At 56.8% G+C, this 19,369-nt stretch overlaps 1 protein-coding gene across 6 annotated transcripts in view; it reads right to left on the bottom strand.

Annotated features, from left to right (window-relative positions):
* Positions 1-429: 429 nt before the first annotated feature.
* The window catches only part of TNS1 (tensin 1), a 204,151-nt gene continuing 185,211 nt past the window's right edge, over positions 430-19,369 (bottom strand). For all 6 annotated transcript variants that reach the window (XM_040640876.1, XM_040640886.1, XM_040640880.1 and 3 more), the window contains 10 exons: positions 15,988-17,054; positions 12,869-12,955; positions 12,022-12,153; positions 11,573-11,665; positions 10,809-10,886; positions 8,948-9,019; positions 8,552-8,720; positions 7,783-7,851; positions 7,286-7,318; positions 430-5,142 (listed from right to left, as the gene is read on the bottom strand). In XM_040640876.1, the coding sequence (XP_040496810.1) occupies positions 4,998-5,142; positions 7,286-7,318; positions 7,783-7,851; positions 8,552-8,720; positions 8,948-9,019; positions 10,809-10,886; positions 11,573-11,665; positions 12,022-12,153; positions 12,869-12,955; positions 15,988-17,054 (1,945 nt within the window). In that variant the 3' untranslated portion in view covers positions 430-4,997. The remainder of the gene's footprint in view (positions 5,143-7,285; positions 7,319-7,782; positions 7,852-8,551; positions 8,721-8,947; positions 9,020-10,808; positions 10,887-11,572; positions 11,666-12,021; positions 12,154-12,868; positions 12,956-15,987; positions 17,055-19,369) is intronic.

Raw genomic sequence — 19,369 nt, 5'->3', positions numbered from 1 at the left:
GATGAGTTGTGACAACCCTAGCCCGCGGCAGGCACGCGGGACCTGCTGTCGCCATGCTCCAGAAAGCTCCAGAGGCCGTCATGTGAGCCAGCTCTGCATAGACGGGGTGGCTCTGAGTTGGTCGTAGGACCCAAGCAGGGTCTATCAGAGCCTAACAGCACTTGCCCCAGCATTTAATATTTGCTTTTTTTGCCCCCCTTAAACCAGTTTGAGTTTCTCTCCTCGCTGAAGGAGTCCAGACGAAACTCTCATGGCGATCGGAACCAAGACCTGGACGTCAGGGAAGCCGCTGGGAGAATCATGGGCAAGCTGTGTGCAAGAGGCACCCCTCAAGCCCACCTCACATCCGGAGCCTGGGGGAGGCCCCCTTTGTGCTCCCCAGAAACTCGGCAGACCCCTTCCCAAAGAACACAGCTAGAGAAAGGCACAGATTTTTTCTTTCGCTTTATCATTTATAAAGCCATACAATGGGTCGCGAGGAAACAAAGCGGCTGTACAGGGCTGGGCCAGCATGGGCATACAATACATTCATATCCGGGTAAGTAGCACAGGTCAGGGTTTATACAAGGTGGCAGAGCTTATAGGCACGATGATACAAAATAGAAAGGATATTTCCATCTATATAAATACACAGCCAGGGGATGGGGAGGATGCTGGGTTATTCTGTCTCTCCTGCAGAGGGCCGGGGAGGCGGGGAGGCAGTGGCAAGGAATCTCTACATTTGTTCTGAATGGCATGTCAGAGGGAGGAGAGAAAACGGGGAAACACGGCATGCACACGCCGATGTGCTCACCCGCACACACAAACCAAACATGGACACACGGGAGAGTCTCAACCTGTTTAACACTGATTAGAAACCAAACTTGGGACGGCCGTCTGCAGTGACCTCGCTGCCAGGAAGAGCCCAAGTGTGGGACATACACGAAAGTCCACCAACAGTGTGGACGACCAAGGACAGAGAAGTCAGGAAGGAGCCGATCTGCCAGACCCCACCCAGGGGAGCCAGTCCTCCCCATCGACAATACTGCGATTCCACCCATGGGGGGCCCTCCTGATTCCTTTTGCTGCTGGATGATACTGAACTGGATGTCCCATTGCCCACACACTACCTTTGACCCTATCCCCACATTTCCTAAAGAGATCAGCAAAATATGCACACACATACACCCGCACGCGTACGTCCTGCGTTACACTGGCCAGGAGCTCCAGTCTCCGGATCCTGGGCCCTGGACCTGGGTGAGGAATGGCTCTGGGACTCTGCCCCCAACGTCTCCAAGGACCCTGAGTGTGGGGAGTTGTAGGGGCAGGAGGCAGCCGCTGGACAGGGCATGGACCCACTTGACCTCCCCAGGGCCTGAAGTTGAGGATTTCCAAAGAAGAAGGGAAGACCCGGGAGGCAGGGATGGTGGGCAAATGTCCAGACGCCTCCACATGCCCTGCATGGCAGGAGGAGCCTGCCTGACCTGGGCTGGAGTGCATCAGCGTCCCCCCACCGAGTCCCCCCTTATAAGGATCACACTTGTCCAGCTGGTTGCTGCCTCTTAGCCCCCAGGCCCCACCACCCCATCCTGCCAGTTTCTCATACACAGAGGGATTCCGCAAAACCCAAGGGAGAAGGAGTCCACGAGTTTCCAGAGCTGCTGGAGTGAGACTCTGATGAAGATGGGGGTCAAAAAGGCTCATCCCAAACCTCAGACGCAGCGTATGTGGCCCTCAAACAGCTGGCTAGATGAGGGGGCCAGGATGCCAAGACTGCAGGGCAGGGGCACTCCAGGCACCCCTGGAGGTGGACCAGACAGCTCCCTTCCTTCCTCTTTGCCCTCTGGGGTCACCTCTCCATTGTTCCCATGCTCTGCCCTCTCCTCCTCGTCCACCGGCATGGGGCCACCTGCACCTCGCTGGGCCTCTCTCGCCAAGTCGCACAGATGTCATTTCCCTGCCCTCTTCCCTCCAGACACCACGCAGGCCAGCCCCAGGCTGGCCTCAGACGCCTGGCTGGAGTGTGGGGGCCGTGAGCCCGCCTGGCGTCTGCACCCCTGCTCTGCAACCTGACCCTGCCTCTCCCGTTCCTCCTTGCCAACTTCCCCCAGACCCTGGCCCTGCCAGCCTGTTTTCAAGACCAGACAGCACTCTTCTGGCTGACAGACAGATTCAACAGTAACAGCAAAATGGGGCGAGGGGGAGGGAGGAGAGAAAAGGCTAGACATTTACACAATAATAACAATAATGATTAAAAGTGCTTTCTCTTAAAGGAAGTCTTTGGCAAGAATATACTGCAGTGCTGTGTGTGTGTGTGTGTGTGTGTGCACGCGCATGTGCAGGGGTGCACAGACCTAACCTGTGAGACATGGGAGGGCCACAGTGTCCTCCCAACCAGTGTCTGACCCAAAGGTAGGGCCTCTTGGGGACTGGGGTACCCTTCCCTAGCATTCTTCTGGAAACCCACTCCTTCCAGAGGGATGCGAGGGAGTGAGGACTGAGCTGATCAGCTTCTCAGGATGCTCTGGTCCTTCCCAGGGTCACACTCAGCTCAGGCCTAAGTGGGGCAGGCTGGCCATGCCTGGGAGGTGGGGGCTGCCGGTGGGCGGTGGGAAAGCGTGTGCGAAGGCCCAGGGCTGGATGCTGAAGGGTCTGCCGCTCCGCCTGACCCCGAGTGAGGAGAAGACATCCAGACCAGGAGGGGCGAGTCCCCGGGGCCACATCCAGGGGGAGATTGAAGATATTTACAAAGGAAGTGGCAGGAAATATCTCCTATCTGGGAAGAGAGTTGGGGTGGGTGGGAATGAGGAGGGGGGAGATCTGGGTATCTGGCTTGAATGCCTCAGAAGGAAGAGCACTTTGGAGGGACTTCGGTCACCAAGTACAAGGTTGCAATCTTTTGGAAGCGGGGGCCTGCTCCCCACCTTCAGACACTCTCCTTTCCAACTCCCTGAAACAGAATGTCCACACAGATAACAGCTTCTTGGAGGAGAAAAAAAAACGCAAAACACACACACGTCACCCATACCCACCACACACACCCTCGTCCCGCCCAGGCTCACGCGTTTGCTCAGGCCCCTCTCTGGGAGCGGACTGCTGTGCCCCGGGCTTGCCAGAAAATACGGGGGCCAAGGGGATGGAGCACGGGCACCCCTCCCCGCTGAGCCCCCTGCTCGCTCTGAGGATAAAGGGCCCCTACATTTCAGACTTCACTTAGACATAAAAAAGGGATGGGAATTGATTTATGCCCGGGGAGGCAATAAAGCAATATGGGAAAACAATAAATACTTCTTGTCAATTTACCTATTCTTTTTTTCAACCTTTTCTTATATTTTATTAGCTTACAGATTCTGTCAGTATGTCTCACATATATATTATATATATTTATATATCAGTACAATGCCTCTCTCTAGGGGACGCCAGAGGCTTAAGAAGCCACTCAAGAATGGAGTCCTGGTGAATTTTCCACTCTGGCTTAGAGTCCTTGGGTGGCGATCTGGGGGTTTCCCATCTGCCCAGATGGACTCTCGGCCCTCTGACCTACATGCAGGCCTTCATGCCTCTGTTCCACGGGCAGCTTGGCTCTGCCGGGGAAACCAAGGCAGGAGGGGGAAGAGCAAGGCTTTGGCATGATAGGGAGGCCATGTGGGATGCATGGACAGCAGCAACAAGAGCTCTGCTAAGGCCATCTTGGGCAGCCCAGTAAAAGTCAGACCCTGAAACACTCGCAGAGGGGAACACGAGGCCTCCGGGAGTCTCCCCCGGGGCTGGCCGGGCAGGGCTTTTGAAAGCAGGCTCCCCAGGACAAGCTCCAACATGGGGACCCCGAAGGGCAGGGCAGGAAGGCTCAATCCCCCACACCCGGAAGGGCATCGAGCAGAGAAGCAAATGTGAGGAAAGGCTGATCTGGGGCACAAAACCCGAGAACGGGCTGAGGGCTCGGAGCTGTGGGGGGCAACCCACCCGTACTGCCACGGAGCCACACATCTCCGAGCCCCCGAGCCACCGAGTGCACAGCTGGCCCTCCTGACGGATCTCTTTCCCAAGACGATGTGCACGCGTGTCTGCATCTCCCGAAACCAATGCTCCGGCCTCACGGCTGAGACAGAACAGGGGTACCATCGTCGCCGTCGGGCAGCCAGCCCCCCTCCCACTGGGGTCTTTGTGGAGAAGGGGCTGGCAGCACCCAGGGCCACCAGAGTGCAGGCACAGGGACCCAGAGTCTGGGACCCAGAATCTTGGGTACTCCTGGGGAAGACGGCCTATGTCCCCCCACCCTGCTGCCCTGTCACCCCCAGCTGTCACCTTCTTTGGACAGGACGCACGTGTATGTGCAAACACATGGGGCTTGGACAAGGACAGGTGTTTATAACTCTGGCAGAGAGGCCCACGGAAGTCAGTGTGTGAGGGTGTGGGTGTGGACCTATTACACACCCCATATATACACCCGCACACACTGTGCAGCGGAGGCTGGGTCCAGAGACCGCAGGCACCCAGGTCTCAAATACTTTCAAAGGCAAAAGTTGGGCCCCTTGACGTCCCATGCTGGCTCTATCTGGTTCACCAAACTACCCCCAGAGGCCGCCAGAAAAGGATTCTCTCAGTCTGATTTCTCTTTGCAAAGCAGTCGGGTTAGGGAGACAGAGCTTTTCTATTTACTCCCAAATGACAGATCCCCAAGGAGTTGGTCTGTCTCCTCTGAGGAGCCCCATCCTCTTGGAGGGGGAGGGGGAGTGAGGGGGACCTGGTGAGCGGTGGAGGCTTTGGGGGCTCCACAGTATCCGTCTACCCAGGGGAATCCAAGTTATTCTCCTCCATCTTTCTCTCTCTCTCTCTCTCTCTCTCTCTCCCCCCTTCCCCTCTGCAATTCACTTCCCCCTCCCCATGTTGCACTTTCTTCTCTCCTTCTCCACAATTGGCCCAAAGTCCTCCTTCTGGATTCGAGGGTGGTCAGGATTCATGGGTCCCCTCCCCATATGCCCCGTCCCCACTGCCCTGGCCCCGGGGAGGGGTGGCGTTCATCTCTTCTGGCCGGCACTCAGCATGACCTTGGAGACGAAGTTGACGATGGCGGAGGCTGGCTGGTTGGGGTCAAGCTCGGCGAAGAGGTGGCAGGCGTTGTCAGTGGTGCTGCCCTGTTTCCGGGCCACGAAGCCGAAGAGCCTGCGGGGGGGCAGGAGAGGGGTGACGGGCGTGAGGGGAAGGCAGGGGTGGGGGGGAAGCCCAGGCCTGGTCGAGCTGCCCATGTGAACAAGTTCATCCTCAGGTCGAAGCCTCTCCCCAGTCTTCCCACCTCTCCCTGCGCATGGGGACGGGGGCCCCTAGCGCAGGAGAGAATCCTCTCTCTCTTCCACCCCCAGAAAGCCAGGTCCTGGAGATGAGGGTGTCCCTGGTTCCAGGGTAGGCAGCCATTCCCCTTCAAGGAGCGGGGGGAGGAGGAGCGGGAGGCAAAGGAGGAGACTGGACAGCAAGAGGTGGGGAGGACACCAAAAATAAAATGGGGACATTCCTAGGCGCGCTTCTCTCCGTCCTTCCCAGCCCCACCCCTCCCCGACTGTTCTTGCCCACGACACAGAAGCACATGAAAAAAACGCCGCCTGCCTGTCAAAGCGCTTGGCCTCCTCAGACACCAGGAGAGGATAAGGGAGACCAAAGGACAAGGGGTCACCACCCCCTTCACACGCACGCACGCACGCACGCACACTTCTGGGCTCAAGAGAATGGGAGGGGACGGGGGACCCCACACCTGTTCCTCCCTACCCCCACTCCCTGCACCAGAGCTGGAGTGACCTGGCATTCTCTGTGCAAAACAGAGTTAAAAATATGAGCAGAGAACAGAATGTGAGCCCAGGTCCCCTCCCAGTCGGCACATTGCTAATTAGAGCGAGATGGGGAAATCGGGACAGCTGGAGATTCCAATGGAAACCCCTCTCCCCGGGACTGGACCACAACAGCTAAAATTAGCAAAGCTGGGTCCTGCTTGCCACCAGCCGCATGCATGTGCATGCACACACACACACACACACACACACACACACACACACACACACAGGACTTCCTATAGCTTTGCTCTCCCCAGCTTTGTTTCAGGGGTGGGAACAGCTGGGGCCAGAGGTCAGGGGTAATGGCCTGCCCAAGGGAAGGGGAGGCCTGGGTGCCGGGCACCTCCTTTCCAGGCTTGCTCGGGGCCCCTCCGTGCCGCGGAGGGCAGTAAGGGCGGAGGGAGGGAGCGGCTCCGAGCTGCCGCAGGACCGCCAGCCAACGCGGGCTGCCTGGTTCTGCCAGGGTGGAGCCGGCCAACCTCACCAGCCTAAACATGGCCCACCTGCCCTCCCCGCTGTTTATGTCAGCTCCTGGCTCCACGGGCCAGTTCGACAACTGCCAAGTCCTTTCTCTGCTTGAGGGAATGGATCCAGGCAAGAAACCTCAGCCCCAGGGCAGGGAGGAGCGCTTGGGGGAACCTGAGAACAAGGCCTCCTGAAATGTGCGGCCTGAGGCACCTCGCATACCTCTCCCTGGTCCCTGTCTGACTGAGCCAGGCTCTCCGGCCTCTGCCCTGCCGAGCAAGGCCGAAGCTCCGCGATGAGAAGAACGACTTCCAGGCTTGGAAGCAGCCCCCTTGGGTCCGTGACCCAGCATCTCCCCATCGCGGGGCCGGCGGTGAGCGAGCATGAGCTCCTTCAGACATGCAGCTCTGGCCTGCCTGCTTGCGTCAGGGGCTCGGAGTCCCTAACGACCTGGGAACTTGGAGAAGGCTGACGTGGGTGTGAGGCACGCTCTGAGACGGCTGGACACCCGAGTCCTTCTTTCCGCTGGGCCACTAACTCTTTACGTAACCGGGGGCAAGGCCAGGGCAAGGCGAGGTCCCCTCAGTCCCACCCAGCCCCTCTGGGTGCACCCAAGGGCCTTCACGATGCTGTCTACTGCTGAGCAACATTCACTCCTGACCACAGGACTCACAGAGGCTCACCGAAAGAGTGAGAATAGGAATCAAGGAAGCCAGGATTTGGGCAGAAAGACCTTTCAAACAACCCCCGGCCCTGTGGCCACTGCCTGCAATATAACTGCCAGATCTCCGTCTACTTGCTCAGATCCCAGCTGGTCTGGTCTGGTCCTGGGAGAGGCAAGGTGACAAGACAGGAGGCTGGGCCTCCAGCCTCGAGGCAGGAGAAGGCAAAAGACCTCGCTGCCTGGCCAAGCTCTCCTCCAAAGTTGAGTGACTGACCCCAGCACAAAGGCCTTTGTTGCCCCAGCTTCTAGGCCTCCCCCAGGAGCAGCCAGCTGGGGCAGAGGAGAAGACACTTACTTCGCAGGGACACCTCCCTCTGTCTTCATCCACCTGTGGAAAGATACACACCACAGCATAAGACACTACACCTTCTCACCCCCCAGAACCCGGCCCCGTGCACGCCAGGCCTCGTGGGGGAAGGCAAGGGGGACCCCGTTCCAGGGAGATGGGAGCCTCCAAAGATCACGCAGGGGAGGCATTCACGGTGGAGAGAACACTGCAGCCTGTCTCCCAGCGAGCTCTCCCCGGTGTGAAAGGAGAAGCAGATTCAAGGTCAAGGATATGGCAGAGGACATGAAAGCAAGCATTTGAGTCCCTGGGAGGGGCTCCAGATTTGTGGTGGGAGAGCCTCAGAAAGCTACCCGACACAGTTACTCACAGTCTCACAGACACAGGCAGACCTTCCAGCCGAACCAAGAATAGACACCCACACCCACACATGCACACACGTGCACACACAGAGACTCCAGTGTTACAGAAACGGGCGGGAGGGAAGGTGTCTGCGAGAAACTTACTTTCTCTCCTGAGGGTCCAGGTCACAGAAGGTGACAGTGTTGAGGGGGTAGTGTCGTCTGAAGAAGAGCCTGTGGCACAGATACCAGATAAACAGGGAATGAGCGGCGCAGTGCCCACGCTTTCCCAGCTTCCCCTTGCAGGTCAGGCCGCCATGTGTGGCTGCCATGGGCTGACCCGGCCTCCCCGTCATCTGCAAGATGGCCTGAGCTGCGAAGAGAGGCAACGCACAGGAGCAGACAGACATGTCCCTGAAACAGGTCTCAAATGCTGGTGACTCGGAAAAGAAGCAAGGAACTGGTTTTGAAGAAGGAGAAAATGAGCAGCCCCTGGAGGAGGAAGGAAAGAAGCGTGAGGGAGAGCCTGAGAGGAAAGGCTGTGCTCTAGACAGCAGGCCCTGTAATCAGCTGCATTTAGAGCTGTGTGCTCCTTGCAGGCACATTTGTAGAAGGAAAGATGGAAGGATGGGTGGATGGATGGATGGAAGGAAGGAAGGAAGGAAGGAAGGAAGGAAGGAAGGAAGGAAGGGAGGAAGGAAGGGAGGAGGGAAGGATGAGTAGAGACATAAATGGATGATGGGATAAGTGGGTAGGGAAGGGTAAATGGAGGGTGAATGGTTGAAGGAACGAGCAAATCAACTGGTGAGTGGATGAGTAAGTGGGTGGGTGGGCAGACGAGTACAAGGAACGAATGGTAAGTGCGTGGGTAAGTGGATGGATAGACGGGTCACAGGGAGAGAGCCCAATATGGAAGCAAGTAGAAGAGCCTTACTTTCTCTGGTTGTCAGTCAGTGTAATTCCCTGGGCAGAAACTTTGAAGTGAACGATGGTGGCAGCTGGTGTGGGGTCAGCAGCCAGTGTCTCAGAAGTGGCTTTGGAGATGGCCTGTGGCCCAGTGAGTGACTCCATGTCCACAGAGTTGACGAAGAGCACGTTGCAGGCTGGAACAAACCCACCCGAGGAGGAGTCAGGGGGGGCCGGGGTGGGTGGGGGTGACACCCCAAGTCAGCTCTCAGGGGAGAGGAGTGGATGAAGTTGAGGCCAGCCTCGGGCCGGGCATGTGCGCAGAGCGATGTGGCCTGCCCAGTGATATGTGGGCCTGCAGGAAGGGACAGGGCGGGCAAGAGGAGAGGCCTGGGCGGGGACCCAGGCCGGGGTGGCCACTCACCTGCCCCTTGCTTCAGCAGATCGGTGGTGGAGTTGGCAGGGCCCGAGCTATCTTTCGATTCATCTGTGGGGTCTGAGACAAAAATTTCATTCAGCCGGTAATTAAAACTCCAGAGCTGGAAAGCATCACACGTCTGGCTGAGCCTCGGGCAAGCTCTGCAAATACTTCATGCAACGGATACTGCTTTTCATAACAGGCCCTGGCAGCTGGCACGTGTGCGTCCAGTCTGAACATTCCAGTGATGACTGTAAGCTGGAGAGCTCCGGGGTCCCACAGTGTGGGCTTCAGACCCTCGCCCCAGCATCTGCCAATATCTATGAAATGGAGATGCCATCGTACCCATTTCTCTTGGGTTTTCGAGATGCTCTACGTATAGTGTGAGCCCAGTGCTTGGCATAAGGCTAGTCTTCACTGCCGCTGTTGTCACTGTGCACGGAGGCGTCTTTGTGTAGATCGATGAATGAATGCCCTACGTCATCAAGCCCTTCACGCAGCACAACTATGATTTTAATATTCACAAGAACTGGGTATGATCTGAACCAGTGTTTCTCAGACTTTGGTGTGCAGGCTTCTTAAAACAGATGGCCGAGCCCCACCCCAGAGTTTCTGATTAGGTGGGGCTTGAGAGTATTTGCATTTTTAACAAGTTCCCAGGGGTGCCAGTGTTGCGGGTCTGGGAACCCTACTTTGAGAAGCACTGTCTTATACAATGTAAATATCGAACAGTTTTATAATTGCTAAACTACTTTCATAAATTTCAAAGAACTATAATTTAGTTGGTGTCCAAATTATGGGGCTAATAATGCTACTTAAGTTGTATTTGAACTTTTAAACTAATAATGTTGGTCAATTATCATTAATAATTCAATGAATTGAGTTGGATACATAGAAATTATGAACTAAAATTGGGGGTTTTGTGAGCGGGCATCACCTCAGGAACTCCGAGAGAAACTGAAAGCAAGTCCCAGAGGCACTTCTGAATACCCTAGTTGTAAACACAGAGGATGGGGAGAAGGGACCCAGTTTCCAGTTCCTAGACCTCGAGGTCAGGGCCGAGCATCACCCCCCTCGCGTGAGCCCTCAAACGTGCAGCCGGTGGCAGAAGCCTGTACCGTGAAGGGCCTTGGATGTCCATCTGCCATCGCCCAAAGCTGGAACACTTCTCTGAGAGAGGCTAAACTCTCCTTTGCTGGGCCCAGGGTCCCACTCAAATTCTCACCTATATGGCCCAAGGCTCTTGGGTTCCATTAATACTTCCCACAATCAACAGGCTTTGCTCCTCCCATCAGTTCTGCGTCCCCTCAGTCAGAGAACACCCTCACAGCCAAGCAGACTGGAAACTCCAGGGACATCTTGGCCCCATTTTCGTCCCACGCCATGTGGAGCCCAGTCACCTCTTCCTCTGAGTGTGCTCTCTCCTCCTTACTCACACCAACCTCCAACCCCTGGGCAACACCCTCCATGACCTAAATCTGCCTTCCCCTCCCCCTTCCCTCAGCCCTGTCCACCGATGCATCTCATCCTCTGCACACACGGTCCTCCCCATCACTGTCTCCTACTTCTTGTGCCTCCCCTGGGCTTATTCTGAAGATTCATGAAAGAATTCCTTAAAGCCACCAGAGAACTTTCCAGAACAATGTGGCAAGTCAATTATGTGTGTTCCTGGAGTTAAGTTTTTTAAAGAACTTTTTTTTAATGGGGGGGCAGGGGGAAAGGAGAGTAGTTTTGAATTTCCCCGGATTGGCAAAATGACCCGCGCCATCCAACCCTGGCCCGTGTTCTGGAGCGGCTGGCAGAGCTGACACAAGGAGGAGGCCAGCTCAAAGATGTACTTGGAGAGCAAGGAGTCTCACGTTCCTACCTCGGTTTGGAATGACCAGCTTACAGGGCAGAGCCAGTGGGATGATGGAATGCTGGTAGACCAGGGCAGAGAGAGACCCTGTGGGAGGAGACAGCACGTCAGGACCAGTGTCCCTGGGAGCGGGCCAGGGTGCTGGGGAGCCCAGACACCCCACCCCATGATCTGTAATCTCCAGCTTCTTGATCACCTCTCTCTCCTCACACCAGTGCAGCTGAAAATCTACCCCCTCCTTGTTAGCAAGATCAAAGGGAGAAGTTTCCAGAGGCTCGCTCTAGCAGCCACAAGGTTTCCTTTCTAGAAGATTCCTCCCAACATCTCTCCTCAGTCCTTCTGGCTGCTGGGGCCCCTCTCAGGACAGTGCAGCCGAAGTATCAGAGAATTGTGGGATCACATCCCGGCTCAGTGGCTTACTAGCTCTGTGTTCCTTGGGTAAGTTCAGCTTCTGTGAACCTCATGTGTAAAATGGGACCATAACACCTGCCATGCAGGACTGTTATGAGACCAGAAGTAATATCAGGTTCCCAGACAGGGACTTTCACATACCACGGGGTCATTGATAAAGGCAGCTGTTACAATCGTTATTCAAATTCTAACGGTAATGCACTTCAGTGGGGTGGGACAAAAGCAGAAAAGCATCTGGCAGAGCAAAACAGCCACAGTACAGAGGACCGGGCCACTGTTCCCCGCACCCGCGACAAGCGGGACCGGGGACTGCCTGAGACTCTGCGGGGAGGCTGCGGAGGTGGAGGGGAGGGACAGCTCACCAAAGTTTGGCTCATTGGGGCACCCCTTGAGCTTGACTCCTCTGGGGCCGGTCTCGATCAGGAAATGTCTCACCAGCTCGTGGGTCATGTCCCCTGGGATGAAGAGAAAGACGGGAGGAGTGAGCACTTTTCGTGGCATCCTCCCACCACCTGCCAACGGCACTCCATCCCTGGGCTCTGTGAGGGAGCAAGGGTGGGACAGGTAGTATGGCCAGAACCCCCGGAATGGGGAGACCACCACTCAAGCAAACACAATCACAGGGTTCCAATAACCCTGCTTCCCTGTGCTCTGACCCCAACCATCACCAGGCCCAGGACTCGTCCTCCTGAAGAGTCTGACTCAGCAGGGACCAGCTCCCCTGCTAGTCTCAGGGTCTTGGGCACCTCAGGCTCCGAGGAGACCAGACAGACCATGGGGTCTGCAAGCCCTGCTCCAGGAGGGGTGCTACCTTTCTTATTCTGCTGCATGATGGTCGGAGGGGGAGAAGACACCTTCATGGCCAGCCCGTAGGCCCCTCGGAAGGAGTGGCTGTCGCGGATGATGAAGGCCCCCGGCTCCTGGTCCTTGAGGAGTGCGATGGCTGGGATTGGGGAGGAGAGAAGACAGTGAAGGGCCTGGCCTCACTTAAGACTCATCAGGCCTAGCGAATCTTGTTCGTTAGTTAGAATTTAAACACTCCTGAGGGTCCTCCTCTGAGAGAGTAGGCAAGCACCTTCTATAAACGGCCAGGAAGCAGATATTTCAGGCTTCGCAGGCCCTGCCACAGCAGCCCCAAAGCAGTCACGCACAATACGGAAGCCCATCGACACCGTGTGTTCCACGAAAACTGCAGCTACACAAACAGGCCACAGTCCGGATTCGAGCCCATCGCCAGTGCCGGCCCTACAGACCTGCCTTGGGAGCCTGAGGGGGCCTCATCTCCATGCCCACAATCCCAACTCTGTTCTTTCTGTAAAATGTGCAAAAATCTCCCACCTCACGTAGACAGACGGCTAAGATTTGCTGTTACATTGGCAGGCCTTTTACTTGGTTTGGAAAAATCCAGACTTCACTGCTTTTAAGGACCCTTCATAGGTCTACAAACCCTGCCTCTGACCACCCCCCCCCCCCCACTTCACGGTGGGGAGGTGCTTCTTACTGTCTGACCTCGATCCCAGCCCCTTTCTCTGTGACCACCATGTACGGCAAAAATGAGTCAGTCGGCTTGTGTTCCTTGCCCAAGGAAGACATGGTGGGCGGCAGCCAGCTGTGACCTCTGATGGGCCACAGGACCCTCGGTGCCACCCAGGACTCACCCTGCTCTCTGGAGATCTCAGGCTTGTACCAATACTTGGAAGTGTCCTGGACAAACTTCACTTTAGCCCGCGTCTCGGGGCTGTTGTCTAAGAGAGGTGAAGAGAGAGAAACAGTGTTAGGGGTTGAATTGTATCCCCCAGGAAGGTCTGTTGGAGCCCTAACCCCAGGTACCTGTGAATGTGACCTTATTGGAAATAGGGTCTCTCTGCAGATGTCATTAAGGTAAGATGGGGTCGTGCTGGATCAGAGTGGGCTCTAACCCAATATGACCGACGTCCTTATCAGAAGAGGGGAAGAGACAGAGAGACACATGGGGAGGGTCATGAAGATGGCGGCAGAGACCGAGGGATGCGTCTACAAGCCAAGGGACACCAAGGATTGCCAGCCACCGTGAGAAGCTAAGACGAAGGCCTGGACACGAATCTCCCTCGAGCCTCCAGAAGGAACCAAGCCTGCCAACACCTTGATTTCGGACTTCTAGCCTCCAGCCCAGGAAGGATTACATTCTGTCATCTTAAGCCACCATATGTGTGGTACTTGGTCATGGCGGTCATAGGAAACCAGCGTCCTCACTGCTGGAAGGGACCTTGAGCGGCCTGCCCATCCTTCCCGACTCCTGCCAACTGTCACGCATCACGGAGCTGCTCTTCTGTGGAAGAGCCTGGCACCGCGTTCTCACTGAGCTGCGGAAAGTGCCTCCTCCACCCCACCCCCTCCTTTCTCCAGTTTGGACTAAACCCCTCCTGCAGCTTCTCTCCCACAGGCTCAGGCACCCACCTCTGGCCTCTTTCTCCACGAGATGGCTTTCCCAACTGTGTCATAACGACCTCCAAGGTGAGGCAAGAGAGATACATTTCCACCACTTCTCCCCAGGCTCTGCCACCCACTCCCCCATGCCCTATATGGAGAGCCATATAACAGAGCTAAAAAAATTCAGCCCTGCCCTGGAACAGAGGAGGCCTTGCCCTGGAACAGAGGAGGAGGTGGCCTAGAGACTACCTACTGTGAGTCGTATCCCTACCCCATTTCCCTGGCAATGACCTTCATCCAGACCCTCTGCAGACCAGAGATGGTTTATGGAGCATTAGGGTTCAGGAAGACACTCAGAGAGCATCCAGTCCAACCACATAACCTTACAGATGAGGGAAGTGGGGCTCAGAGAGAGGCTGCCCAAATCACACAGGTGGCTCTCAGAAAGCCTCCTGTAAGGCCTCGCCAGGGGAGGACACACAGCCGCCAATTCCACACCGGCCACACCTTCTCTTCCTTGTCCAGGTGTTAGGACGTGTGGCCCTCGCTCTCCAAGCTCTTTCTTCATCTTTGGGCACCAGAGAAACAAAAGGGGTGTCGGGGGAAGAGGAAGAAAGGAAGATTCCAATTGCACGGGTTTCTTTGCTCTCCTTTCTTCATAGAGAAGCTGGGACAGAGGGAGCCTGGGCTAAAGATGCTGAGACGCTGACGGCAAGGACCCGAGACACTTGTCAGTAACACTGTGCTCAGCCCCTGGGACCGGCCTCCGGAGGACAGCAAGGGGGTAGGCCGGCTCCCTTTCCTGGCAGCTGTGCGCGGAGGGGGGCCTCTGGGCTAGGCAGCTGGGCCACAGGGGCGGCTTGCCGCCTCTCTCCCTGCTCTGAAGGCCCAGGCCCCCACTGCTGCTGCGGCCTAATGAGCTGTCAGAGGCGGCTGCAGCCCCATGTGCCTTCCTGTGTTGACTCCAATGGCTATTTTAAGCAGGGAAGATGGTGGGAAACAGGAAATGTCCCAACTACTAGAAGTTTTCCATCCTCCAAGAAGAGGGGCTGGGAACCAGATGTCTCTGGTGGGCAGCAGGAAGCAGGGGCATGCAGGGTCGCGGTAGGTGCCCCGGGTTGGCAGGCTCGGGGCAGGTCCCAGGGGAGTCACACTGAGCATCTAGGCACCTGGGGCCCACCCCAGGCTGCCCGAAACCTTCTAAATCTTCCTCGAGTGCCCCAGAGCTCCAGGCCCACTCGGCAACAGCCACGTTCAAGGTCTGGCTGAGAGGCTGCAGATCAGCTGAGGCCTTGACCTTTGTGTTTAGATAATGAGCCCTCTACATGCAGGCGAAAAATGCCCAGTTCTGGTGATGAGTGAAGAATTCAGCGTGTGAACGGGCATGGGCTTCCGTGAAGCCGGGCCGGTAGGAACCAGACTCCGGGAACGTGCCCAGCCCCCGGCCTCGGCCCACAGTGCAGCTGGCTGCCTGGTCTGCTATTAGTGATGTGCACAGTGGGATCAAAGGAGGGGCAGAGTGCTGTGGGCTGCCAAAAGGTATGGCGGTCCAGGTTAGGAAGGCAGATTTTCGAGGTCATGTTAAATCACAAGTATGGAAACATGGTAAGACAACAATCACGCTGTAAGAGCACAAACTCTTACTCTAGGGTACATGGGTCTCAAGCAGAAGCCATTTATTAAATGTCTGACCCTGGACCAATGACAGTCTCTCTAAGCCTCGGTTTGCTCCTGCATAAAATGGGAGTGAATAAGGGGGGGGGGGTCACCTGGGTGGCTCAGCTGGTGAAGCGTCTGCCTTCAGAGCCTCAGGTCATGATCTCAGGGTCCTGGGATCGAGTCGCCCATCAGGCTCCCTGCTCAGAGGAGAGCCTGCTTCTCTCTCTCTCCCTCGGACCCTCCCCCTTGCGCATGCTCTCTCTCTCTCTCCAATAAATAGATAAAATCTTTAAAATTAAACTAAATTAAATTAAATTAAATGGGGGCAATAATACGTACTGTGCCAGGCGGCCATGAGGACTAAAGAGTTCGCGCGTGGCTTAGAGCCTGGCACACAGCAGGTGCGCAACAAACGGCAGAGGCCAGGCTGGTGGTGACGACCATCATTCACAGTAATGTCATCATTACCATTCTCCTCCTCCTCCTCACCCTCATGGGCACCTACACCCTCATCACTGCCCCACACCCAGCACCCTTACTTTGAGGACACCTCCGACTCCCATTATACAGACAAGGAGACTGAGGCCGAGAAGTCAGTGATCTGCTCGAGGTTGTGTGCCAAAGAAACGTCAGAACAGAGGTGGAGACAGATACCCTAACCGGCAGACGGTCCGTCGCAACGGAGGCGGGAGCAGAAGGAGGGGCTCACCTGGCATGGAGTACTTGGAGAAGTCGGGCAGGGTGTGGGAGAAGGAGACGGTGCTGCCCCCGCTGGGACTGGACATGCCGCTGGCCACAGGCGAGGAGGACACCTTCCCGTTGATAGTGGCGTAGTTGGGGAGGCTGCCCCCTCGGTCGCCCACGGACATCCTCCGCTTCTCTGGCAAGGCTGGCGTGGGGCTCCCTTGCCGGAAGGCGGCTGAATCCGGTGATGGGGAGGTGGCAGGGCTGCTCAGGCCCGGGTAGTAGGCAGGGGACACAGGGAAGGAGGGCGTGGAGGGAGCCTGGTAGCCAGAGGCACTGCTCTGCCGGGACAGCGTGGGTCTCGGGTCCTCAGGGGTGGAATAGCCACAGTAGGCCACATGCCGGTCCAGGCTGGGGCTGCTGGGAACCACAGATCCAGACCCTCCCAGGTGCCGGCCCATGCTGGGGCTTCCAGGGCTGGCTATCGCATTGCCATGGAGACCAGAGGCCAGGCTGCCTTGGTGGGCCCCAGGGTGCCGGGCCAGACTGGGGCTTCCAGGAGTCGTGGCCACACTGCCATGGAGGCCTGAAACCTGGTGGGCCCCGGGATGCCGGCCCAGGCTGGGGCTTCCCGGAGTGGTCGCTGCACTGCTCTGGGGGCTGGAGACCGTGCTACCATGGAAACCAGTTCCTGCTGGACCCATCACCTGGCGGTGGCTCAAACTGGGACTACCAGGGGCAGCCACACTGGGGTTGATGGCCCGGCGGCCAAAGCCAGGACTGGGGGGGGTGTTGGTGCCCACTGTCCGGTGGCGTGCCTGAGGGCTCCCGGGCACGGTGTGGACGCCGGCCACGGTGAACTGAGACCGTGCCTGGCTTTCCGGGGAGCTGAACTGCTGAAGTGAGTAGTCAGGGCTGCTGTAGCTGCTGCCTGCAGGCGGGAGAGGAGAAGAGCTCTGGTAGCTTCTCTGAGCCGAAGGGCTGGGCTGGCCCAGGCTGCCGGAACGGAAGCCCGAATCCAGCAAAGGCTGGGTGGGTGTCCGGGGGCCCTGGTCGCTGTTTTCCCCGGATGGGAAACTCCCCACTGAAGTGCTAGAAAGAGAGGGGGCAGAGATGTCAAGGTGAAGGACAGGCTCTCCGTGAGCATGCAGCCCTCCCTCCCCCCGCTAGTAACAACGACATGAGCTCCACTGGCGTGTTTGCTGGAACATCATGACTTTTGCACATGCCCCCATGGAACTGGCAGAAGAAGAGACGGAGGCTCAGAGAGGTGACACACTAAGCTCCCAACCACACAGTAAAAGACCAAGGTTCCAGCTTAATTGCATCTGACTTCAAAGCCCATGTTTCCCCCACTGCCCCTTGTTGCCTCTTAAACCACAAGTCAAAATGGGGGGGGTCTCCCCTATGGAAACTGAAGACAGCTGTCCTCACATCACCTCCAACATCACTGAAACCGAACACCAGGGAGGGGTCAAACCACCTGGCTCCTGTCCTACTGGGAGTATCCCCGCCTTGACTCACTTTTCCCAGAATGCTATTATCGCCTTTGGATACAGAGAGTGCTGGAATTGGGCTTTCATTCCTGGAGAGCTCCAAAAGGCAAAGACAACAAGTCTCACAGAAGGAGGTTTCAGCTTATTGTGAGGTCTGCTTTCCAGCCGTTGGATCCGGCCACTAATTTAGCAAGCTGCCTTGCATACTAATGAGATGCCCGTCATTAGCAGTATTCAAGCAGAAGCTGACTGACTTCTTGACCTGAACGGGGGGAATTTCCTCCATTGGGGGGTTAGATTAGATGAGTTCAGAGGTCACTCCCCATTCTAAGACTCCCGTAAAATTCAGTTCAGAGGGGGCTGTCCCTGGGGGAATAGCCTCGATCACAGATTCCCCTCCGAAGTTTTGTGCAAGTCTGTATGGCAGTGCAATGCAATGGCCCATCAGCTGGGAAACCTAGATTCTGGAAACCTGTTCAACTTTCTCATGTGGCAAACAAGGCAGCTGGGTTAGATAACCCTGATTCCTTCCAGAACCAAACTCCTACCCATTGATGATATGGTAGGAGAGGCAAAGGTTGACAGGGCCCCTGCCTGAGCTGTGGCTGCAGGGAGGTAGCAGGTGGGCTCTGCAGCAGGAGCTTCTGGGCAGGGGGCAGGGGGCAGGGGGCAGGGGTGGAGAGCAGTCCTGACACGAGACGATGAGCCAAAGTCTGGGCTACAGACTGGAAGGACTCTCGAGGCCAGGTTGGATAAGCTCAGGTCCCCAGCCAGAGCCAAGGGCAGGAAGCAGGTCACGGGCCAGGCCAAGAAAAAGTCTACCTCGAATGCCAGAAGGAGCTAGAGTGGAATGCCATTCCTGGGATGCAGTAACACGGACTCTGACGGATGGGAGGATGTCAGGCTGAGCAGGGCAGGGTGGGGGACACTGACATGGAGTTCTGGAAGATTAATCCCACTGGAGAAATGCTAGCTTCCTGAGCCCTGAAAAGAGCCAACTCTACAGCAAGAGGAATTTGAATGAGAAACAGTGAAAACCTCCTAATGTCAGGGCTTCCTGGACAGGAGCCGCGGTGGCTGGCCAGGTTAGGAAGATCCATCCTCCTTTAAAGGAAGAATTCACCTTCTGCCCAGAAGCAGACTTCCTGAGAAATGGAGCCACCTGCCCTGTCAAGAGGCTGGGGAGGGGACGAGATGGACTGAGGATACATGCTTGGCCTGATGTTCTCGAATTCTTAGAACACAGAAGAACACAGCCTCTGCTCGCCGGGCCACCCCCACCCTGACCTGGGAGGGGCACACTGCGCTGGCCCAAGGTAGGTCATAGGGCACACAGCAAACTCTGCACCGGGCCCAGCCTGTGACAATAGGAGGGGGTGGCTGGAGAGTTTCTGGGCCCCATGGGAGGCCAGGCTGGGAAAGGGGGTGAACATGCAAAGGGATGCCTAGCAGCAGTTTCCCTCCTGGAGAAGAGCTCTGGTCCGGGTAGGCGAGCCCAGTCCGTCCCCCCTGCTTGGCACCCTATGTGTTGCCTGGGCTGATCTCAAGCTCCCTCTCCCGTGTCACGTCCCATTCTCCCCGTCACAAAGCCTATACAGCCCACTCCCCCTGCACCCTGTACACGGGGCCCTCCCTCTTCACAGCACTCCCCAGCCTGATTCCAGGCTTTCCTCTCTGTCTGACCCACTCGGAATGCCAGCCGCCCATCCTCCTCCCCACCTGCAGCTGTGTGCCCTCAGCCCCACGCAACAACACGTCCACACCCCAGCCCTCTGGCTGGCTGTGCTGTTCCTTCTAGAATGCCCATTCCCTCCTTGTCCTCCACCTTTCGAGTACTGCTCAGCCTTCTGGCCTCATTGCAAATACCTCCAGCCTCCAGAAACCCTCTGTTCATCCCTAGCCAGAAACAAC

The sequence above is a fragment of the Ursus maritimus genome, unplaced genomic scaffold (genome assembly GCF_017311325.1).
Source record: "Ursus maritimus isolate PB19 unplaced genomic scaffold, ASM1731132v1 scaffold_1, whole genome shotgun sequence".
In the NCBI taxonomy this organism is placed as follows: Eukaryota; Metazoa; Chordata; class Mammalia; order Carnivora; family Ursidae; genus Ursus; species Ursus maritimus.
Note: the sequence above shows the minus strand (reverse complement) of the source record. Positions and strands in the feature narration are given on the sequence as shown.